Source organism: Lotus japonicus, chromosome 1, assembly GCF_012489685.1.
Source record: "Lotus japonicus ecotype B-129 chromosome 1, LjGifu_v1.2".
Taxonomy (NCBI): Eukaryota; Viridiplantae; Streptophyta; class Magnoliopsida; order Fabales; family Fabaceae; genus Lotus; species Lotus japonicus.
Genome location: NC_080041.1, coordinates 103,599,629 through 103,624,620, shown reverse-complemented (window position 1 = coordinate 103,624,620; position 24,992 = coordinate 103,599,629). Strand labels below are relative to the sequence as shown.

The 24,992-nt window shown below is 38.2% G+C and overlaps 3 protein-coding genes across 3 annotated transcripts; 1 reads left to right on the top strand and 2 right to left on the bottom strand.

The window, feature by feature from the left end:
* The first annotated feature begins 8,245 nt into the window (after positions 1–8,245).
* On the top strand, positions 8,246–11,549 carry LOC130728617 (phenolic glucoside malonyltransferase 1-like). Its single transcript, XM_057580131.1, has 2 exons — positions 8,246–9,530; positions 10,047–11,549. Exons 1-2 carry the CDS (start codon positions 9,413–9,415, stop codon positions 11,276–11,278), a joined length of 1,350 nt encoding a protein of 449 aa, XP_057436114.1. The 5' UTR covers positions 8,246–9,412; the 3' UTR covers positions 11,279–11,549.
* A 4,721-nt stretch (positions 11,550–16,270) lies between these two features.
* LOC130728616 (phenolic glucoside malonyltransferase 1-like) lies at positions 16,271–17,896 on the bottom strand. Its single transcript, XM_057580130.1, has one exon. The coding sequence runs from the start codon at positions 17,821–17,823 to the stop codon at positions 16,348–16,350; it is 1,476 nt and encodes a 491-aa protein (XP_057436113.1). The 5' UTR covers positions 17,824–17,896; the 3' UTR covers positions 16,271–16,347.
* A 5,502-nt stretch (positions 17,897–23,398) lies between these two features.
* LOC130716191 (malonyl-CoA:anthocyanidin 5-O-glucoside-6''-O-malonyltransferase-like) lies at positions 23,399–24,532 on the bottom strand (the record flags this gene model as incomplete). The annotated part of the gene is made up of 1 exon (XM_057566396.1): positions 23,399–24,532. A coding segment is annotated over one exon (846 nt), but the record flags the coding sequence as incomplete, so codon positions are not given.
* Between the last annotated feature and the right edge of the window lie 460 nt (positions 24,533–24,992).

Below are 24,992 nucleotides of genomic sequence, written 5' to 3'. Positions count from 1 at the left end.
TTGCCCCGAGGCCGTGCTTTGAGGAAGAGGAGAGCATTTCTTTGCTTTCTTTTAGGTTTGGTGCTCCGGATTCAAGGGTACTGGATGGGGCTTTGTTCCTGGAGATTCTGTCTTTGGGACTAGATTGTAGCAGAGCTTTGGCGATGCCGATCGATGAAGGTTCTGAAGTTGCCTTGCCTAGGAAGATAGGGCATCCTAAGAAGGTGAAGCCAAGAGAAAAGAACATCGAGGAGCAAGTCGCTTTGGTCGGAGAAGATTCAGGAGTTCAGAATACTCCTACTGCTTTGAATGAGGGTTCTTTGGTTGGTTTTTTGTGTATTTTTCTCTTGTAAATTTGGTAGGCTGGTGGATTTTCCTTTTGTTGGGGTTGCATCGCTTTGGTTGGTGGTTATTTTTTTTGTTTTAATAACCACGCTCCTTCCTTGTCCCCTTTTGAGCTTTGTTCCCAGAGCTTGTTATTGTTTAAATGTAGCTTTTCCCATAAAAATATAAAATTCTCATCTTTTATCTTGGAAATAGATTTCAAGGGATTAAATTATGCCTAAAAATATGTATACAAAACTTGTGTGAAATACGATACAACATTCTCACACATACTTTCTAAAAAAAATTAACATACTTTGAAACAAATATACTTATACCTATATATTAATTAAGGGTATTGCATGGGTCTATAAAAGTGTATTAAGGGAATAACATGATAATGGTATATCATTATACTCTCTCACCCCTTATGCTCATATAAAGCATTGATTTATATTTAATTAAGCTTGGAAGGGTATGTATTGGGAGTAATGTTGCTCTCAAAATATGCTTAGTTTTGTTATACAGTTGTAAGGATTATCTATTCGCAAGAGTGATTATGCTTAGCTGAACTGACGTTATGGGCAGGATATTTTTATTTATGCTGTATTGGTGGGATTATAGTGGATCACATTATTCTATCCAATAAAAGTTTTACTTTTGAAAAAAGAAAAATATTAAAATCGTTTTTTTTCTCGATCCAGATAACTCATTCTTCAACGTTCCAAGTTTGTAGAAAAAATGGCCGCAGTGTAAACTTCAACTAAAAATAGTTATATATTCAAATAGTGGAACATTGTTGTCGCATATTGTGAAGGACGAACCGTCGCAGTATTTCTGACGGAAAATTCTGTCGTCAATTTAGTGACGAACTGTTCCGGCGCTAAACTGGTGACGGAAGATTCAGTCGCTAAATTGGAGACGGAATCTTCCGTCGCTAAACTGTAGATGGACGTTTCCGTCGCTATCTGGTGACGGATATTTCTGTCGCTAGTTTAGTGACTGAAACTTCCGTCCCTAGTTTAGTGACGACATCTTCCCTCGCTAATCTGGTGATTTGGGGACGGCTTCTTCCATCGCTTTCTTGTGACGGCCTCTTCCGTCGCTAATTGGTGACGGACGATTTCATCATTAATTTGGTGACGGTAAAATCCGTCGCTAATGTCGTGACGGACGATTCCGTCGCCATAACGGTCACGGTCTCTTCTATAGCAAAAATGTGACGGATACGTCTGTCGCTAACTTTGTTTCGGGTTCTTCCGTCGCTAATTTTGTGACGGACGGTAGCAACTTTGTGACGGACACCACCGTCGCTAATTTGTGACGGAATAATCCGTCACTAATTTATGACGGACGGGCGGTAGCATTTTTGTGACAGAATATTCCATCACTAACTAGTGGCGGACTGTTCCGTTGCTATTATGTGACAGATCATTCCTTTGTTACATTATGATGGATCGTTCCGTCACTATTTTGTGACGGATTTTTTTCCATAATTTTCAAAATTAAACTATTTCGAAAAATAAGTTAAATTATTCTATGGATTTTTTCACAATTACCATCCTCTACATAATATTTTATTTATTTTCTTATGTTAAAAGTCATTTAGTGATTACAATATGTATTTCATGCAAAAGCTAAAGTCAGTTTTATATATTGAATTGATATTTATTTTACTTATCCATATCAAATCATTCATACTTATACATACTATTACTATGTCACATAATATTTAAATAAATATGGATCAAAATAATCATATATTATTATAATTATTTAAAAATATTTTTTTTACAGTAATTATTTAAAAATATTGGTTATGTCATAAATATAAGTGTTATATTATATTTTTTGATATTTTTTATGTGACATCTTTATATTGATATATAAATTATGTTTTGATATTGAATATAAATTATATATTTTTTAGGATGAATTAAATGTAGTGTAAATTTTATTACAGAGTCATCAAATTGAATTCCGTCAAATAAAAAAATATTTTCTTGTTTTAAAAATTAAAATAAAATTAATCATTTCTCTAACATATCATGATGTTGGAAGTGGAAAACTGTTTTACAGTGTCTATGCATGAGTGAGGTGTACCAATAATGTATAGACACTTAATATGATAAGTGTTGACTAGATCTTTTTTACATTATTTATATTATGACCCCAGCTGAATTATAGTTTATCAGATATGACCTCACCCTTTTTTTTTTTTTTTTTTTGATACATCGGAAGATTAACAAGTAAATAAAACGAACTAACTAAACCCAATAATGTCCTTCAACAGAAGGACTTCAAGCTCCGGGGAGGGGGTAGCCAACGCACTGTAGCCAGCAACGGGGAGAAGAGACCCTATCTTCGCCAGACAATCTGCTACCATGTTCACGTCTCGACAGCACCAAAAAAGCTCCACTCGCCAGTTCCTTGTCATCAAAGCATGGATTTCACGCAGCACCCACCCATGGGCATGAAAGCTTGCACGGCTAGGGTCAGCTATCGCATCAATCAATTCTTTGCAGTCAGAGTTGCAAACCAGCTTACGAGTACCGTTGTCCCAAGCTAACCGGAGACCATCCCTCAACGCGAGCGCCTCAGCAAGGAAGGAGCAGCTAGCAGCTTCCAAATATTGAGATATGAAGCCATTAACCCACTTCCCTCGCATCTTCTCTATAGCTCCCGTCACTATTAAGCTTCAAGAACTCTGGAGAAGGAGGTTGCCACCTATCAATGAGAAGGTGATTATCACTATGAATCAGATCAGGTTCCAAAATGCGAGTTACATCATCATGCTCATGGCATAACCTCCTCCAAGCACAATCCAACGACCAAGGGTGAGGATCCAATATCATGTTACACCGCCATTTCCAGACGTTCCACAAACCAACCAGAAAACGAGTAGCATGGCTGCCACGAGCCTGGGATTGGATCCAGGATGAGAGTTCCAAATTCCAAAAATCTTTCCAAGCCCAAGCGCCAAGCTTTCCCCAAAGCTCCTTCGAGTGAGGGCAGTCACGCAAACCATGAAGCTCATCTTCACGAGGACCAGAACAACGAGTGCAAGCTTCAGAGGAGGCCAAATTGCAGCGAAAGCGATTAGTGTTGACAGGCAGAGCGTCGTGCAAGCAAAGCCAGACAAAGACACGAATCTTTTCCGGGACAACAAGCTTCCAAACCCACGACCAGTTCTGGACAGCTGCTGGCAATGGTGTGCGATCCCGAAGCCAACGATACCCCTCCCTTACGGTGTACCTTCCATCATTAGTATGGTTCCAAGTCCAGTTATCAGCTGCAGCAGGGTTCAGATGAGGAGTCACCCTAGAGAAATAGGCTTTTAGCTCATCGGGCAACCACGTATACAACTTGTCAAAGTTCCACTGGTTGTTAACGACCACATCACGCAAGCATAACTTGGTATCCGTAATATGAACAAATGGAAGCAGCTCTCCCAAATTCCCTTCACCAGACCAGTTGCTGTACCAAATCGAGGTGTCCCCCGATCCCAATCTGAAATGAAATCCCGCTTTAAGCTGGTCACGGGCTTTGATGATGCTCTTCCAAACGGGGGAGGCATTGTTCCGGCAAGGGACAGAAATGATAGAGTTCCCTTGAAGGTACTTATGGCTAAGAGCTTGAACCCACAACTTGTTAGAATCAGTCAAGAGATGCCAAATTGACTTACCAAGGAGGGCTGTGTTTTGGTCACCCATATCTTTCACACCCAGTCCACCATTTTCCTTATTCTTGGTGATAGTTTTCCACTTCACTAGATGCCAACCTCGATTGCCATTCCCTTTGGACCAAATGAACCGACGCATGGCCTGATTGATGCTATTAGTGATGCTCCTAGGAAGCCAAAACACTTGCATTGTGTAGGTAGGTATTGAAGCCATTACTGACTTTGTGAGACAAACTCTCCCTGCGAGATTAAGAAGATTAGTTTTCCAAGAGGCTAACTTTCTTGTGATGTTCTCAAGAAGATAGTTAAATTTTCCCCTGGACATCCTCCCCCCTGAAAGAGGGAATCCCAAGTACTTTCCGAGGTCACGAACAAAAGGAATCGGAGCAATTTGCCGGATTTCATCCCGAACCGTGGAGCAAACACCTCTAGAAGATATCGCTTTGGATTTGCTTATGTTAATCTTTAGACCCGAGCTATCACAAAAGGCCTTCAGAGTGTCATCCACTAACTGGACTTGTCTCGTTGTAGCCTGACAGAACAACAAAACATCATCTGTAAAAAATAGGTGAGAGATAGGAGGGCCCTTAGAAGCAATCCTGATTGGTTTCCACTCACCTGAGTCCACTAAGTGGTGGATCTGTATGGACAATCTCTCCATGCATAACACGAACAAGTACGGAGATAGAGGGTCACCCTGACGGAGCCCACGTCCCGGCTTAAAAGTAGGCAGACGAGATCCATTCCAAAGGATTGTCAAGTTGGAACCACGAACACAACTCATAATAAGATCGATTAGCGGCCTAGGGAACTCAAACAAGTCTAAGGTCTCTTCCAAGAAATCCCAAGATACACTGTCATAAGCTTTTTCCAGGTCAATTTTGAATGCCAAACTCCCTTTCCTTGCATGAGAGTTATTCATGTAGTGGACGATTTCTTGAGCTAAGATAGCATTGTCCATAGTGCCACGGCCAGGGAGGAAACTGTTTTGCATGGGGCCAATCAAGTGGGAAAGAATAGGACGCATGCGATTCACAATTACCTTAGTGATGAGCTTATAGGTCACGTTGCATAAACTAATTGGTCGGAGCTCCTTGACTGACGAAGGATTATCAATTTTTGGAATGAGAACTACAAGAGTATCCAATAAATGATTATTCACACTAGCTGTATCAAAAGCATCCTTAACCACCTTCCACAGATCCTCGCCTACCAGGTCCCAATATTTTTTAAAAAATACCGGATGGAACCCATCTGGTCCAGGGGCTGAGAAAGATCTCATAGACATAAGAGCTTGTTTAACTTCTTCTGTGATCACCGGGAAACTAAGAATCATTTTCTCGGCAGCCTTTAAGGATGGAAATCGCTCATGGTTGAAAGCATCTGCCACCCGAGGAGAACCAGCAGCAAAGAGAGATTGAAAATGGTTGAGGACCTCCGCGGCTAGCATCCCTTGATCTGAACACCAATCTCCATCCGCAAGCTTCAAACGATGGATGCGATTCCGACGCTTGCGAGTTACAACATGAGTGTGAAAGTAAGCGGTGTTGCGATCTCCAAACCTCACATTATTCCCTCTAGCACGCTGAAACCACAATGACTCCTCTTGTTTCAGAATTTGATTATATTCTAGCTGAAGTGCAGCATCAAGTTGAGTCATGTCAGAAGTAACTCTAAAGTTTAGCTCCCGCTGGACCCCTCTTAATCTCCCTTCAACCCAACGCTTCCTCCGCAAGATGTCCCCAAAGACCTCTTTATTGAAAATTTCAGAATCCTTCCTCACACAATCAAGCTTTGTAGTGATGACATCGTCACCACGCTGCCATGCCTGTTCCACCACTCTTTTGTAATTCGGGTGCTCAGCCCAGGCGGCAACAAACCGAAAAGGATGGTTGGAAACTGCTCTAAGTTCAGGTCCACCACATTGCACTAATAACGGGCTGTGATCTGAATGCACACGGGTAATTATTTCAACGGTTGCATCTGGAAACGCTGTTCTCCAGTCGATATCACTCAGAGCCCTATCAAGTCGTTTAGAGAGGATCAACCTGTTGTTTCTTTTGCGGAACCAAGTAAACTTGCCACCTACCATGCCAAGGTCAATTAAATTACAATCATCCAGGACAGTTGCAAAGCGTTGGGCTCGATTAGGGTGGAACTCACCTCCCCTAACTTCTGAAGGAAACAAAATTTCATTCATGTCCCCAATTAGAAGCCAAGGAATAGAGATAGAAGCACGAATGGTAGAGAGGTGTTGCCACAAGATGTCACGCTGGGATGACGCAGGGGAAGCATAGACAGCACTGCAGGCCCAAGACATGTTATCCTGCCAAATTTCAAACGTTACCGCTTGAGGATGATGATGGAGAAGACGAACTGAGAGGCTAGAATTCGATCGCTTCATGACCCAAATCCCTCCACTGAAGCCGTTAGCTTCCGCCACAAAGGATGAGGTAAAACCCAAAGAGTTCCAGAAGAAACTGGCTTGGGCATATTGACATCTAGTTTCAAAAAGGAAAATGAACTCTGGTTTTTTACTCCTAATCAATTCCTTGATGAAGAGTTTACCAGACTCGTGCATGGCACCACGCACATTCCAAGCAATAATTCTGCAATCTTCAAACCCTATCATTAAGAGGATTTGAGTTAGTAAGGGGGCTTGCCCCTTGTTCACATGCATGCTAAGTTTGGATATGAAGAGAGTCATGGAGCCCATTTGCACCAATTCTCTTGTTGTAATCGTCTTCAATCTCTCCTGCTTGCATAGTTTGGCCAAAGACCATACTTTCTAGCTGAGATGCTTCCCACGTCGAGTCGTTAGGAGGATCTTTAGAGGAGCTGGCCATCACTTGTGTCCCACCTGCCTTGTCAGCCTCACTAGTTCGAAATCTTCTCTTTTTATTCTCCTGTGGGGCCACTTGGGTAATAGGCTTGGTAATCCCCATCACAAAGACTGGGTCCACCTTCCGCATGGAATTCACAACATCTGATTCCTTGGATTTGTTCACCTCTTTATTGTGCACCGGTTTTCCATAACTGGCTCCCTTACTTCCAGGCACACTTTTACGGCCTTGATTGCTGGGAGGTTTTTTCTTGCGTTTAGTAACTGTCATCCAATCACCTAATAATTCAAAATCCTCTGCAAGCTTTGTTTCCGGGATTGTAGCTTTCACATTATTAGTTTCCTTTTTCGGTGCGCCTGCGGAATCTTGCACCATCATTGCATCATTAGTTGGGCCCGGGTTACCTTCCTGAACCATTGGTTCCTTCTGACCCGGATCCCCCATGGTTGGAGCCGCCACCTCATGAGGGCTTGGAAGGTTTGCAGTGCTCGGAGCAATTTCTTGTGCTAGCGCCGTCCTCGCCGGAATAAGGGCTTTGCACTCACGACTCCTATGACCATAGCACCCACATTTTGTGCATATGACATGCAACCCCTCATATTCTACCTTGTACCAGTGACCCTCCAAGCATACCTTCCCAACCACAGCCTGTGTGAGATCAAGCTCCACACAAATTCTCGCAAAACGACCTCTTTCCGCTTGGAGCGTGTTCCTATCAATTTTCACTGGCCTACCAATTACTCTGGCCACCGAGAGCAGGTAGCTTTCATCATAGAATACCACATTAAGACCCGGGATGCGTATCCAAGCAAGAGTCGAATTAACACGCGTCGCAGGAGATATGAACTCTCGACTCCACGTCGAAACCGCTAGATAGTGGTCGAAAATCATCCATGGTCCCCCATTTATCACCTTCTCCCTATCTTCCTGCATGTCGAACTTCACCATAAAAAACCCATTGTCTACATCAAGCATATCAAAGTCTCCAGCAAGCTTCCATGTCGCAGTCAATTTCTGCTTCATGATACGGTATCCCAGTTTTTTACCCAACAAGCAAACAACTAGAGATTCCTTCCATGGAGCACACATATCCTCAAGAACCTCTGTATCAGTGGTTATCTGCGGTAAAAGCCTATTGCCTTCCACGAGTGATACCTTCATCTTTCCTTGATCAATAAGATCCCTGTACTCCTTAGGCGCAGGAGCCTTGATCCCACCAAGTAGCTTATCGCGAAAGGACATGCGGTGCTTTGGTTCGTCATCCGGCGGCGGTGTTTTCTCGCCCTCAACTTCCATCGCAGCCATCGGCGACGGAAAATCAGTACTAACGGCGGCGCTCGACCTCACCCCTTTTAATAATTATGTATGTAAAACTTACCACTGGTTCTTTTTTAAGCCTATGTGATATTAATACTTCAAACCCTTGGTATAAAGAGGTAAAAAAGCAAAGAAACATAAAAAAAAACAAGAAACGAAAACAGAACAGGGGAATTCAGAGAGAAAGTCAATCAACCCCACAACACAAATAATGACAGCCAACAACATAATCCCACCCAATTTAATTTAACCAATTTAACCCTTCAACCAGTAGACCATACAGCAGCAGGTCGATCATGAATCCCTGCAAGGATGAGGCAAAGTTCGAACACAGCAAACAAAACAAAGATCCAGAAATCGCAGAAAATTTGTGGCTTGTGTTCTCTGTCGTTCTTCCCTTTGTGTGCACGCCGTCAAGCTTCGTTCTTCCTTGTGTTCGCCGTGAAGGCGTTTTCTTCCATGTCTTCGCCGTTCAGCCGTATTCCCTATTCTTCCATTTTTGTTCGCCGTCTACTGGGACAGATTTGGGGATTCCTCAAACCCAAATCCTTCGAATCCTAACTGGAACCTTTCTAGGGAGCCCCAATCCACGAACCCGATGCAGATTCAGTAAATTGCCCACAAAAACAGCAACGTATTAATCACAATTCGAAAACCAGAGGCGAAGGGAAGAACAGAACGTATCCGGAAGGTGAGGTGAAATGGGAAGAAGAGAAGGAACCCTAAAACCAGAGGCAGAATGAAAAGAAGGTGAAAAAGGTGAAACATGATGAACATCTCTGAAACAAGGTGAAAGAAGGTAAAAATATTAATCTCATTCAACATCCAGTTTTTTCACCTATCTATCATAAGGGCTGAATTCAAAAAATAGAAGGTACTGGGGTTAGTTTATAATTACAATAAATCTACAAGGTTGATTCAGAGTTTCAAGAAATTCACGATATTATTAATAGATAATCCAAGTGTAATTTTGTTAGTGGTACATATCACTCCTGTATTTGATCCATAAATTTTTTGCTTGTACCAGAAGAAATGTCATTTAATCCAATCTAAACTAAAAATCTGACCAAAGTGGTTGAGATTTGAATTTATAGATGACAAAATATGGGTAGTGGGTAGTGGGTAGCTGAGATATTGCACCAGAGTTTTATACTTGTTACTGCCGGGCAACATAACCAGAAAGAAGATAAGGGAAAGCAATATGGATACGACACCTTTGCGGCCAAACACATGCTACCTTCTTTGACATGTAACTTGCTACAAAATCATGAAAATCACACAAGTTTGCCCTGTTTCACCAGCTTCAGCTTCAGGATCACAAAAATCACTTCCCCTCACCTTCTTTGACATCCTCTGGTTAAGGTTACCCCCTGTTCAACGCATCTTCTTCTGTTGGGGACCAAGGAGATCTTGGACACCACATGTTAACCCAAAACCTTAACCCATTAAGTTTATGGGTCCATCTCCTTATAAACTCTCCCCCTTATCTTGGCTTCTCCGATGTGGGACTTGACTCTAACACTTGATTCTCAACAATCTCCCCCTCAAGTGTGAGTCCCTCAACCACATCACCCATGGTCCTCCCGTCTGCGGAAGCTATCCACCTTGCACCTCCGTTCGCTGCCAACGGAACCTGGCGCCTAGCCACACTGCTAGGAAGACTTTCGACACAAGGAGCCGTCATGGTCCTACGAACCATCGGCTCTGATACCACTTGTTGGGGAGAGTCACTGAGAGGACCCATGTGTCAAGTCAAGGTGAGACACCAAGGAGATCTTGGACACCACATGTTAACCCAAAACCTTAAGGCATTAGGTTTATGGGTCCATCTCCTTATAAACTCTCCCCCTTATCTTGGCTTCTCCGATGTGGGACTTGACTCTAACACTTGATTCTCAACATCTTCTATGAATTCCCTCATCCAACCCATCTCTTCTTCAATACCCTTCTCCCTAAGCTCAAACAATCACTCTCTCTTGCACTTGGCCACTTTTTCCCTCTCGCTGGCACCCTCACTTGGCCTCATGAATCCAACAAACCCATCATCAAGTCCACCATTGATGACAGTGTTTCACTCACTGTAGCTGAATCTGATGTTGATTTCAATCATCTTTCAGGTACCCATCAGTGTGAAGCCACAGAGAGTCACCATCTTTTATCCAACCTTACCATATCAGATGAAAAAGCTTCAGTCTTGGCCCTTCAGGTCACTCTGTTTCCAAACTCTGGACTTTCCATTGGAATCACCTCACACCATGTTGTTCTAGATGGTAGAACTTCAACAAACTTTGTCAAATCATGGGCTTATCTATGCAGCAAGCTTGGAGAATCATCATCAGCATGTGATTTGCCTCCTGAATTGATTCCTTTCTATGACAGGGGAATAATCAAGGATCCATGTGAATTGGATACAAAATATGTCAATGATTGGTTGAAGCAGGGTGGACCCGACAACAGAAGCCTCATGATTTGGGATCTGCAAGTTCCAGAAGGTTCAAGTAGAGGCTTGTTTCATCTTTCTCGCTCAGATATTGACAAGATCAAGCAATTAGTACTGTCCAAGCAGAAAGGAGAGAAGAAGAAGAAGAATCTTCACTTGTCAAGTTATGTATGTTCTGTTGCATATGCCTGGGTTTGCAAAGTGAAAGCAGAGGAAATTGAGAACAAGTATGTGATGTTGGGTTTGAACATTGACGGCAGGCACCACTTAGAGCCACCTCTTCCTCCAACATATTTTGGAAACTGCACTGGGCTAAGGCTTGCAATTGCTGAAACAAGAGAGATAGTGGGAGAAAATGGAATGGTTGTGGCTGTGGAAGTGCTGAATGAGGCTTTGGAAACTCTGAAGGATGGGGTGTTGAGTGGAGCAGAGAATTGGTCATCATGGTTGCTTGATGGGCTTGTTCATTTTGATGTGAAGACAATTGGGGTTGCTGGGTCACCAAGGTTTGAGGTTTACAGCACTGATTTTGGATGGGGAAGACCAAAGAAGGTGGAGATGGCATCTATAGATAAAACTGCAGCATTTTGTCTTTCAGATAGCAAAAATGGTGATGGAATTGAGATAGGTTTTGTGTCCAAGAAAGAAGCAATGGAGGCCTTTACTTCTCTCTTTGTCAAGGGCCTTGCATAGTTGCATCTTGATTCCCCGCATGTGTGCAGGTAGATTCAGTTGCTTTGCAGAAGTGGAATTTCTGTAGCTTTTCATATGACAGGTTCTTTTTTTTCTAATGTTTTCTTCATGTGGAATAATTCAGCAATTTCGGTACCGAAAATGATTAGTGTAGCAGAAATCTGTAGACACCCGAGTGATAAAGGAAGAGAAGATAGAGAATTAATGAATGTGATTGATGAAGTCGTATGATAAGAAAAGAGAAATACAGAGAAAAATGAGAGGTTTGTTATTGTATGATGTCTAACTGTCTGTGTGATAAGAAAGCAGGTTTTCAGTATGCAGGGGTTTTCACAAATGTCTGGAAGTTATATAACTGGGTGGGGATTCAATTGGTGCTACCTGCAGATCCATAGCAGCACTTGTGGGTGTCTGTAAGTGCGAAGGGGAATTATGTCTATTTGTCTCTTTGGACTGCAGTTGTATGGTCATTATGGTTACTTAAAATAGCATATTGTTTAGGAATGGGGTGAATATTGAGCTAGTTTAGCATATTGTTTAGGTCATTAAGAGCCTTTCATGTTCTATAATAAATCATTCACACTTCTCTTCCACCGTAAGATAGGGAGAGAAATGAGTGATATGATAGATGATATAATAGAAAATGCCGAAAGAGATAGGGAGATAAATGAGTGATATAATAGTTTGTGATGTTCCTTTTCTCTAGCAAGACAAATTTCAGTATCTCAAATTACTCATGGCATAGTCCTCCATGAAATAGAGCAATGAAGAGGTCCATGACATGTTTATTCAGAACAAGCCCAACTTCAACACCACTATTCCCATCCTTGCTCTCTGCCAATCCAATTGTTAAACCTCTATCTACTGATGTTATCTCCACCTTAGAAGGTTTTCCCCAACCAAAATCAATCCCATAAACACCAAGTTGGCTTGACCCTGCAACTACAAAAAAAAGTATGATAATTGTTCAACAGAAAAGGATGATAGGTTTCATAAAATTTATTAATTGATGGTATAAATAGAAAAGACGGCTTTTAGGATGAAAGATAGTAGGTTTTTCACTTATGAAAGAGCCACTTTAACTTATTGTAGCAAGTGGCAGTGACCTGATGAGAAAAAAATAAATAGAAAATGAGTGTTACAAAAAAGCCCTCTCTCCACCCACCCTCTTCTCTTCTCTCAACCCATGTGTCTCCACCGTCCCCATTCCCCCACCACCTTTCTCCTCCCTCACCTATTTCCCCTATCTATGCGGGACCACTCACTTCCTCTCTTCCTCAATCTCTTTCCCCCTTTGCAAGCTCCCACCACAAATATCCTTGAAATGGAGACTGTGGAATACGCCACTCTGAGCTTCGAAATCCTTATGATAAACAATCACCACTGCTAGAGTTTGGGGGAGAAAGATGGAAAAAAAGAAGAAGAGAGAGAGAGACACCGATCCTTCCACGCAGAGGAGGTGGATTTGAGGGCGAACCTCGGTTTTTCCTACGACGGTTGGAACAATGGCTTACAGTGGCCTCGTGGCGACGAGATTGGAGAATTTGACACTCTATTCCTCCTCTGCTCTTGTTTTTTGAAAATTGGCTAGTGGGTTTTTAACGTACCTATATTTAAATTTGGTAGTGTATTTTTGTAACATGCTAGAATTTAAAATCCTAGTGTTGTTATTGTTATCTCTCACTTCCTCAAATGCACTCCACCATCTTCTTCACACAAAAAAAAAAAAAAAAAACTCATTACCAATTGTATTCAAGCTTCCTACTCTGTCACTACCCTATAACCAACACTATCTTTTTCAATTTATCCACCTTAAAACCACACCCCTATCTATATATCTATATAAGGTGGAAGAGCCATCATTTTTTCCTTCATATTATACCCACATTTCCTCTCACATAGCCCCATCAAACAAAACAAAGAATACCATAATCCTGCCAGTTCAATATTATCCATGCTAGTTTAAATTCTGATATGTTAAAAATAAACTACGGAATTCTAAAAAAATATGGTATCTTAAAAACACACTACCAAATTTTCAAAAACTCAATATCTTATAACCATACAATTGCTTTTTAACTCTGATATGCGACAAAAGCACACTACTTGCGCAATTTAAATCTCGATAAGTTAAAAATACACTATCGGAATTTTGAAAACCCAACTATAGGATGTCCTTCACAACAGTATTAGTCCTTCTAAGTTCTCTTTAATCATTCTCTTTCCTCTCTCTTCCCCATTCCTCTTCTGCTTCTCCTTCAAGTCAACACTCAACCTGCACCATTATCACCTGGTCACCATACAACCTCCACATCCTTCCTACACCTCATTCAAACATCTCCCCTTCTCCTTCCTCATTTTATCTGCTCCCATTTTCTTAATTCACTCAAACTAACGGGGATGACCAATAATTTTTTTTTTCCGTTCACAAGAGTTGAGTTCGAATTTTAACACTTGCTTAAGGGACAAAATGTTGAACCTTCAATGACTATCATATCTCTTATTTATTTCTATTCTATTACTAAATGTTTTTTAACTGTAAGGTGGTAAAAGAGTGTGTGTTAGGCTAGTGGGCCAACATCCTGTCTGCTGGATAGCGTTCAAATCGGGATGTTGGCTACTACGCTATAAGGAAATAATGTTGCACCCTCATTAACACCAATTGGTTTTGACGTAGTGGTAAGCACGTGATCCAAAAAGTGGTACCAAAGCAAGTTCCATTTCAAACGTTATCCAGCAAACAAGATGACCCACCTGCCCAACAGTGTGGATATATTAATTTCCTCTAATAATTCGTTATTCTTTCTCATGAACTTTAACCAATCACTTATTAGTTAGTTACGAGAAGAGAACATTTTTATGTAAAAAAAAATGTCATATGTGGGAAGACAACATTTAAAAGAGGTGTAAATTTTATTTTTGTATTTCATGTACACAAAGCCTAAAAGATTAGTGGCTCGTTTGACACGTCGTATTAGGCATGATAGTATAGGATTATACAATATATTATGGATTTATTTATTGTTTGGTGCTAACATTGTATTGTACAAGCTTACAGGGCGCCATGTATAGAGTTTTTGGGGCCTATGGCGAAAATATTAAAGTGATTTTATTTTGACAAGAATTTGAAAGACACCTGATATATCATATCAATTATCAATTTTTATATTAATCTTCTAGTTTTTTGAACTACGAAATCATTTATCAGAGTTTTATACAGCAAAATAAATAAAAAGAGTTATGAACAACAAAACCAAAAACACAATGAATGAAACGATGTGAGATTTTACAACACTTTAATGTCAAATATCTCATTTAATAATTTACTTTAACGTGAAAAAAAAAATTCTTTTTTTAGAGAATAACTATTATGGGGAAGAAAAATTATTTTTTTCAGTTGTGAGAATGTAAAAATAACATAGATTTTATTTAGTTATTTTTTGGAAAATGTAAATTTGTTAATACAAAATACTACTACTAATAACTACCAAAGTTGCACTTCTAAGTTCTCACGTTGCATTTCCTATGTTGCCATTGATATTACTTAGTTTTTCATTATTTTATTACATTTCTTAAGTCTTAGTAGTATATCTGCATGTGCTAATTTTTTTTGGGGCCTTAAATATATTGGGAGGCCTTAGGCAATTGCATAATTGGCCTAGTGGTGCACACAGCCCTGCAAGCTTATACATCAATCTCTTCTTATACATTAAAATGATTGTTTATTTACTCCACCCTATGAATGATTGATAAGGCATGATAAGAGTGTGATGTATAAATTACATGAAAATCTTTAATCTACCACCACAACCCTCCACCATATCTACAACCACAACCCTCCACCATCGCCACCACCACCACCCTCCACCATCGCCATCATTGTCGCTTCCACAACCACCCTCCACCACTACCACCACCACCCTACAACATTGTCACCACCACAATACTCTCCACAAACATCATCCAGCACCACTACCACCACCACCACCACTACATCCTCCTCCACCAACATCGTCATCACCACCAGCACTATCTACCGCCACTACCCACCACCACCTCTATAGCCATAACCATTGTCACTGTCATCGTCACAGCCACCTCGACCTCCACCGTCATCTTAACCACCCACAACTACCATCCTCATTTTTATAATATTTATCAATATCTAATATTTTATGAAACATAGGTTTTGTATTAATTTAAACGAAATGATAAGTTATACATTATATGACAAAACATTACATAGTATTAAAATTTGATCAGACATGCATAATACTATCAGGCTTAATACTATCAGGTCTTATACTATACACTATATGAAACGGATAAATCTAAAATCAATGTTTAAACTTCAAAAAATCTTTTACCATGGTTAAATTGGTCTCTGAAAGTGTTAGGTGATAACAAGTTCATCCTTAAAATAATTATTACATTCGGTCCAAGATTGTGTAAAAATGTTGATCAAGTTAGCTCTTGTGTTTAGATAAAACGTTAGTCAAGTTAATTTTTGCAGGAACTAACTCGACCAACATTTTACACAATAGAGGGCTTGACTATTTCTTAAGTTCAATGATAAACTTATCGGCGCCCAACACTTTTTAAACGAAAACTTATATAAAATTGTGTTTTCATGTACATTCATCATTCATAGACTACTACAAAATACATACATCCCGAGATACTCTTTTTTGTTTCTATGTATCTATGCTAGACACATTTTATATATATATATATATATATATATATATATATTTATATATATATATATCACTTATTCTCATATTTTCCTATTTCTCTCTAAATCCACTTATTGGGTGTACAACAAATATCTTTCCCATTGTGTAATGTAAGACAACTGAAATTGCAAAAGCAGTTACTATGAAAAGTAATGAATACAAGATAATCAAATCATACCAAAAAGTGTTCTCAGTGCTGCATTAAAAAGCAGCAAACTTGTGCACCTGCACTTTGTTTTTCCACTGCAAACTCAAAACCTTGATATCTCAGCTCCTACTCCTTCTCTTTCTCTATAGCCAAAACAATTTCTGTATCTAGGCATCTAGCTCCCATCACTCATCACAAAGTCCTCCATGAAACAGAGCAATGAAAAGATCCATGACATGTTTATTCAGAACAAGCCCAACTTCAACACCACCTTTTCCATCCTCACTCTCTGCTAATCCAATTATCAAACCTCTATCTACCGATGTTATCTCCACCTTCACAGGCCTTCCCCACCCAAAATCAATTCCATAAACACCAAATCGATTCGACCCTGCCACTGTAAGCATCTCAGCCCGTTCACTAGCCAAAGCCACAACTTTAGAAAACCCATCTTTAGCCACTTCAAGAACACCTTCTTCACCTAACTTTTTTACCTTATCATGAATGCCCTTAGCAACTAAGAAAAGCCCTTCTTCCTTGATAAAATTCATTGGCTCTGTATCCACTATCTGGCTCCACACACAGTTCCCAATGTAATTATCAGGGATTGGAGGCTCTAACCTTGCCCTGCAATCCACAGTGAATGAAAAAGCGAATTTCTGCCTTTCCTTTTCAACCCCATGAATTGCTTCGGCCATGCAAACAAGCACATAGGAACAAGTGAGAACAAAGGATGATAATGTTTGTGGCTTTGAAGGAGGGACCGAAACCGAATCGATTGATTCTCCTTCTCTGTTGAAGTCTTTTTCCCACATGGATAACACCCTTTTCTTTATCTTCTCCAAATCTCCACGTGTGAGCAAGAACCTTCCTCTAACTGAATCCTCAACTTTTGGTGGAAATGGTAGAATCTTTAAGGTTTGCTCGTTGCTTTTCTCAACTGGGAACATCATGGACAAAACCTCTGTCCAGTTTTTTGCAAATGGTATGCCGAGTTCTGCTGGCTCTCTGTCTTTGATGATTTTCCTGTCAAAGAAGGGTTCAAAATCTGGCAACAAAGAGGGAGATTCAGATTCAGATTCTTCACTGGTTTGACATAGATAAGCCCAAGCCTTGAGGAACAACGTTGAAGACTTTCCATCAAGAACAGCATGGTGTGTGCTGATTCCAATAGAAAAACCTCTGTTTGGGAACAGAGTGATTTGCAGGGACATAACAGAAGCAGAGGAATCGGTTGATTCCAAGTGGGGTATGAAAGAACGAGACTCTGCAGCTTCATGGAGTGTGTTGTACTCTAAGATATGGTTGAAATCAGTGTTGGACTCTGCAACTATCAATGAAACACCATCATCACCAGGGGTGAATTTGACTAGTGGTTTCTCTGATTCTGAAGGCCAAACAATGTTTCCTGCTAGAGCAGGGAAGTGTTGGAGGGTAAGGGAGAGTGAAGTTTTCAGCTTTGGAACCACTTTGAGGAAGAAAAAATATGGGTCTGATTCTGGATTTTGGAGATTGTAGAAGAAGATGCGCTCTACCGGGTGCAACCTGAACCATAGCAAGTCGAAGAAAATGAGAGGAAAACATGCTTCGGTTGCAGATGGAGGAGCAACCTTGCAGTTCTCGTGGATTTTGATGCTGTTTTTGTTGTTCATAGAAGCCATGGAAAACAGAGGCAGTGTTGCTAAAATTTTTAATGGGGTATCTATAAATAAAAATGAGTGAAATTGCTATAAAAGAAAAAGTGAAGTGTAAATGTATAATAATTCTATATTATATTTATTTATCAATCTATCTATCTATAATTTATATAAAATAGAAGTTTTTGCCGTTTTTGTAAGATAAATAATGCGCAAGTTTTTTTTTTGAAACTATAATGCACAAGTTATTTTATTTGAAAGTTAATTTTCAGTTGGACAAATTTAATTGTCCACGGTTTTAATCATAAAGAGTTGTATGAGTTTTGGTTTCACCTTAATGCTTCCCACGTTCCTTTCGTTTTTAACAATGAAAAAAGTAGTATCATTTAATCTATTAACCAATTTTTACTTAATTTAGATAATTCAAAGCCCTTAACACAACAAGAAATCGGGGGTGTCTATAAATAAAATTGAGTTAAATTGCTATAAAAGAAAAAGTGAAGTGTAAATGTATGATAATTCTATATCATATTTATATATCAATCTATCTATCTATAAATTATATAAAAAAGAAGTTTTTGCAGTTTTTGTAGGATAAATAATGCGCAAGTTTTTTTTTTGAAAGTTAATTTTCAGTTGCGCCAATTTAATTGTCCACGGTTTTCACCATACAGAGTTGTATGAGTTTTGGTTTTACCTTAAAGCTTCCGACATTCCTTTTGTTTTTAACAATGAAAAAAGTAGTATCATTTAATTTATTAACCAATTTTTACTTAGTTTAGATAATTCAAAGCCCTTAACACAACAAGAAATTGGGGGTGTCTATACATAAAATTGAGTGAAATTGCTATAAAAGAAAAAGTGAATTGTAAATGTATGATAATTCTATATCATATTTATCTATCAATTATCAATCTATCTATCTATCTATCTATCTATCTATCTATAAAATATATAAAAGAGAAGTTTTTGTCGTTTTTGTAAGATTAATAATGGGCAAGTTTTTTTCTGAAACTATAATGCACAACTTATGTTATTTGAAAGTTAATTTTCAGTTGCACCAATTTAACTGTCCACGGTTTAAACCATAAAGAGTTGTATGAGTTTTGGTTTTACCTTAAAGCTTCTGACGTTCCTTTTGTTTTTAACAATGAAAAAGTAGTATCATTTAATCTATTAACCAATTTTTACTTAGTTTAGATCATTCAAAGCCCTTAACACAACGAGAAATGGGGGTTGTCTATAAATAAAATTGTGTGAAATTGCTATAAAGCAAAAGTGAAGTGTAAATGTATGATAATTCTATATCATATTTATCGATCAATCTATCTATCTATCTGTAAATTATACAAAAGAGAAGTTTTTGCTGTTTTTGTAGGATTAATAATGCGCAAGTTTTTTTTTGAAACTATAATGCACAAGTTATTTTATATGAAAGTTAATTTTCAGTTGCACCAATTTAATTGTCCACGGTTTTAACCATAAAGAGTTGTATGAGTTTTGGTTTTACCTTAAAGCTTGCGACATTCCTTTTGTTTTTAACAATGAAAAAAGTAGTATCATTTAATCTATTAACCAATTTTTACTTAGTTTAGATCATTCAAAGCCCTTAACACAACGAGAAATGGGGGGTGTCAATAAATAAAATTGAGTGAAATTGCTATAAAGCAAAAGTGAAGTGTAAATGTATGATAATTCTATATCATATTTATCGATCAATCTATCTATCTATCTATCTGTAAATTATACAAAAGAGAAGTTTTTGCTGTTTTTGTAGGATTAATAATGCGCAAGTTTTTTTTTGAAACTATAATGCACAAGTTATTTTATTTGAAAGTTAATTTTCAGTTGCACCAATTTAATTGTCCACGGTTTTAACCATAAAGAGTTGTATGAGTTTTGGTTTTACCTTAAAGCTTGCGACATTCCTTTTGTTTTTAACAATGAAAAAAGTAGTATCATTTAATCTATTAACCAATTTTGACTTAGTTTAGATCATTCAAAGCCCTTAACACAACGAGAAATGGGGGGTGTCTATAAATAAAATTGTGTGAAATTGCTATAAAGCAAAAGTGAAGTGTAAATGTATGATAATTCTATATCATATTTATCGATCAATCTATCTATCTATCTGTAAATTATACAAAAGAGAAGTTTTTGCTGTTTTTGTAGGATTAATAATGCGCAAGTTTATTTTTGAAACTATAATGCACAAGTTATTTTATTTGAAAGTTAATTTTCAGTTGCACCAATTTAATTGTCCACGGTTTTAACCATAAAGAGTTGTATGAGTTTTGGTTTTACCTTAAAGCTTGCGACATTCCTTTTGTTTTTAACAATGAAAAAAGTAGTATCATTTAATCTATTAACCAATTTTGACTTAGTTTAGATCATTCAAAGCCCTTAACACAACGAGAAATGGGGGGTGTCTATAAATAAAATTGTGTGAAATTGCTATAAAGCAAAAGTGAAGTGTAAATGTATGATAATTCTATATCATATTTATCGATCAATCTATCTATCTATCTGTAAATTATACAAAAGAGAAGTTTTTGCTGTTTTTGTAGGATTAATAATGCGCAAGTTTTTTTTTGAAACTATAATGCACAAGTTATTTTATTTGAAAGTTAATTTTCAGTTGCACTAATTTAATTGTCCACGATTTTAACCATAAAGAGTTGTATGAGATTTGGTTTTACCTTAAAGCTTCCGACGTTCCTTTTGTTTTTAACAATGAAAAAAGTAGTATCATTTAATCTATTAACCAATTTTTACTTAGTTTAGATAATTCAAAGCCCTTAACACAACAAGAAATGATCATTTTGAAGAAATATATAGTGTTTGACTCAAGGTTGACGCTATTTTTTGCTCTTTAATGTCGGTTACACTAATTAAAGAGTAAAAGAATCTACTTAACAATATAGTCAACTTACTTTCTAGTGGTGTCTATCACGAAGAATGCTGAAACAACTGGTCAACTTTGTGTTAGTTATGAAAATTGCTAATGTGAACTAGGTTACTGACGCCACCTTCGAAGTGACCCATCTCCTTCCTCGCCCTCTTTGTCCCTTGGGACACCAGCTATTTCCCCTGCATTCAGTTCTGCCCAAACGCCACCCTTTATGACTACCATCGATTCTGCAGTGGCGCTACTCTCTAGCTTTTCCATCAGCTCCACGGCAGCGTGACCAATCCCATGCCCCTTCCCCAATTTTCATCCCCTTTAAAGTCGTAGTTTTCCAAAATACCCTCTTTTTCATTGTTTCCTTCATTTTCAAATACTCAGTATTATTTTGGCTAGTGTGCATTTAACATACTCATTTAAATTTGGTAGTTCTTTTTTAACATACTAGAATTTAAAATCCAATAATTTTTTTTAAAAGCGCACCGGGGAATTGATTTCGTTTACCCCTGTTATGTTTCTACCCGCTTCAATTATATATGAAATTAATTAAATCTGTTCATGGTGTTAAGCTTATATGTTTACTTGCTAATCCCTTAGTCAAACACCTCTTCTAGTTAATTAGTGATAGTTAATTCCTTAGTACTTAATCCTAATTAACTTGAGATTCAATTTTATGTTCGGGCAAACAGAAATGAATTGCTACCCTTATCCCTAAGGCGTAGAGACCCTTATTCAATTTCTTCCAAGATCCCTATCATCTACCAACTTTCCAATTGTGCAAACGGTAGCATGAAATCCTTTCGCGATCGGATTCAATAAAAATAAAGAAGAAATTCATGAACTAAAATAACCATTCATATATAACTGAAACATATCAAAACATAGTCTAGAGTGAACTACATCAAACCCCCAGTACAAAAGAGGATTAGTTCCTCATAGTCATAGGAAACAATTCAAGAAAAAGGTAGCAAAACATCAAAAATACAATAGAAACATGTAAGGGATCCTAAAGAACTCAAAGCTCTGCCTCCAAAAGTCTATCCCAATGTTTCAACCTGAAAAGATCTCTAAAATTGGTTAAAAACGCACTTAAATAGAGTATGGTTGTTATTGCGCGCAAATTCCATGAAGGATCTCGCGCAAAACTGGCGCAAAATATTCCAGAAGCTACTTCCTTTGCGCAAATGCGCGAGATGCAAGAGGAAATTGGTGCAAAACCGGCGCAAAGAAATCCAGATTGCTCCAGACTTAGAAATTCTTGTCTCTCTCCCTTTATTTGCTCATTGCTTCCACATCTTCTCCTAAAATAACAATAAAGGAAAATAATTAAAAACCAATAATAGAGATTAACTAAAAGATAGAATAAGATAACGAATTCAAATAACTTGATTAAATCCTAATGAAATCTATAAAAATAACATACAAATAGAGAAAAATACTAAAACTAAATGAAAACATTAAAATGCATGAAATAAGCCTAAAATGTCCTAAAATGAACGAAATATCCTAAAAACTATATTAAATTACATGCAAATAAATTAGGAAAATAGCCTTAAATATCGGGTCATCAGACAACCCTATCTTCTTCAATTTATCCACCTTCAAACCAAACCCCCTATCTATATCTGAGGGAAGAGCCATTATCTTTTTGTTCATATTATACTCATCTTTCCTCTCCTAAAGCCCATCAAACAAAACCACGACTCCAAGAGTACCACAATTCTACTAGTTCAATATTATTCATGCTTTCCATTTCCACCATGAAGGCCTTCTTCTGTATTATCATCATCCTCATTATTACGGTTAGAAGTGTCACATTGGTTAGAGATATGGTCAAACAAGTGTTTATAAAGGATAGAGCAATCTTCAACTCTTGAGTTAGCTTTTGGGTTGAGTTACGCCTCCCAAATTCTAATATGGTATCAAAGTCTATCATAGATCCATTTGTTGTTGAGAGCTCCCATATTTGGGTCACCCGTTGATGTTCATTCCACACTCCACATGTCCAGTCCTAGGCGTGAGAGGGTGTGTTAGAAGTCTCACATCGGCTAGAGATATGATCAAACAAGTGTTTATAAAGGGTAGAGAAACCCTCAACTCTTGAGTTAACTTTTGGGTTGAGTTAGGTCTCCCAAATTCTAATAATCACCAAATAAGACTCATATTAGTAACACAACACCATCAAAACAACCACAACCTCCATAACACCTCAAACCCCTTCTTTAACCCCTCAACACCAACACTTTGTGACCACCACGAACACTCAACGTCGCTACCCAAACCCCAACTAGAAAGAAAAAGAGGGGCAGTGAAGGAACTAGAAAAAATAACATGAGGGGGCCAAAATAAGATAAGATTTTAAACATAAATTAAAACTTTTAATTAGCAATAGATACATATATGCACACAAAATAATACATATACTTATTAAAATAAATAAATTTTTGGCTTAATTGCAGTTTTGGTCCCTCATCTAACACGATTGTGCAAAAGCAGTCCCACATTTTTAAAACGAGCGGTCAAAGTCCCTAACGTTTGTGCCGTGAGCTAAATTGGTCCTTCCGTCTAGTTTCCGATAATTGACTAACGGAAAAGCTGAGGTGGCCTTCATTAATTGACATGGCATCCCATGTAAGCAATCCACATAGATAAATAATTATTAAAACATTATTTTTCTCCCTAACTCCTGAAATGATTAAGTTAAATAATTAAAATCTAAATAAATCACTAATCTTGTAACCAAAAAAAAAATCACTAATCTAAATCCAAGTTAAACACATTATTCATCATTCTTCTTCAATCTCTTACTCCAGATCAAAACCCAGACAACAAAATCTTCATCTTCAACCTCTTCTTCTTGTTCTTCCTTTCTCAACCCCACCATCTTCTTCCTCTCACCACCACAACACCACCACCACCAACAATCACAACCAGAAACAGGAGGTGAAGAAGAAGACACCACCACCAATCACAACTATCATCTCACCAAATTCCCAAATTTGCAACCCCACCGCCATCCCCACGTGTGAGCAAGAACCTTCCTCTAACTGAATCCTCAACTTTTGGTGGAAATGGTAGAATCTTTAAGGTTTGCTCGTTGCTTTTCTCAACTGGGAACATCATGGACAAAACCTCTGTCCAGTTTTTTGCAAATGGTATGCCGAGTTCTGCTGGCTCTCTGTCTTTGATGATTTTCCTGTCAAAGAAGGGTTCAAAATCTGGCAACAAAGAGGGAGATTCAGATTCAGATTCTTCACTGGTTTGACATAGATAAGCCCAAGCCTTGAGGAACAACGTTGAAGACTTTCCATCAAGAACAGCATGGTGTGTGCTGATTCCAATGGAAAAACCTCTGTTTGGGAACAGAGTGATTTGCAGGGACATAACAGAAGCAGAGGAATCGGTTGATTCCAAGTGGGGTATGAAAGAACGAGACTCTGCAGCTTCATGGAGTGTGTTGTACTCTAAGATATGGTTGAAATCAGTGTTGGACTCTGCAATTATCAACGAAACACCATCATCATCACCAGGGGTGAATTTAACTAGTGGTTTCTCTGATTCTGAAGGCCAAACAACGTTTCCTGCTAGAGGGGGGAAGTGTTGGAGGGTAAGGGAGAGTGAAGTTTTCAGCTTTGGAACCACTTTGAGGAAGAAAAAAGATGGGTCTGATTCTGGATTTTGGAGATTGTAGGAGAAGATGGTCTCTACTGGGTGGAACCTGAGCCAGAACAAGTCGAAGAAATTGAGAGTGAGACATGCTTCGGTTACAGATTGAAATTGTGATAAAAGAGTAAGTGAAGTGTAAATGTATGATAATAATCTATCATATCATATTAATCTATTTATCTATAAATAAATTATACTATAAAAGAGAAGTTTTTGTCGTTTTTAGGATTAATGTACAAGTTATTTTATTTGAAAGTTAATTTTCAGTTGCACCAATTTAGTCGGTGGTTTTATCATCCTTTGTTGGTTGTCCACGGTTTTAACCATAAAGAGTTGTATCAGTTTTTGTTTCAGCTTAAAGCTTCTGACGTTCCTTTTGTTTTTAACAATGATTTTACTAGTTTTAATTGGTTCATTATGACATTGAACATCAGTTTTCAATCTGAAAGTTTATGTTAGAGGAAAAAGAAAAGAAAGCTTCCTTAGCTTTTTAAATGGCCGGAGGCTTTATAAAGGACTGAGGATTTTTCAGTTGTAAAAATGGGAAAAAATGAAAATTACTACCTTAACGTTTAGCTTCCGTGCAAATTAACCTCTCACTTTTTAAAATGTGTATTTTCAA

Excerpts from the sequence above, each read along its gene's own strand:
- LOC130728616 (XM_057580130.1), bottom strand. The coding sequence starts at position 17,823 with ATGGCTTCTATGAACAACAAAAACAGCATCAAAATCCACGAGAACTGC.
- LOC130728617 (XM_057580131.1), top strand. The coding sequence starts at position 9,413 with ATGAAAATCACACAAGTTTGCCCTGTTTCACCAGCTTCAGCTTCAGGA. Across the intron at positions 9,531-10,046 it reads ACCCCCTGTTCAACGCATCT|TCTTCTATGAATTCCCTCAT; the intron begins TCTTCTGTTGGG and ends TGATTCTCAACA.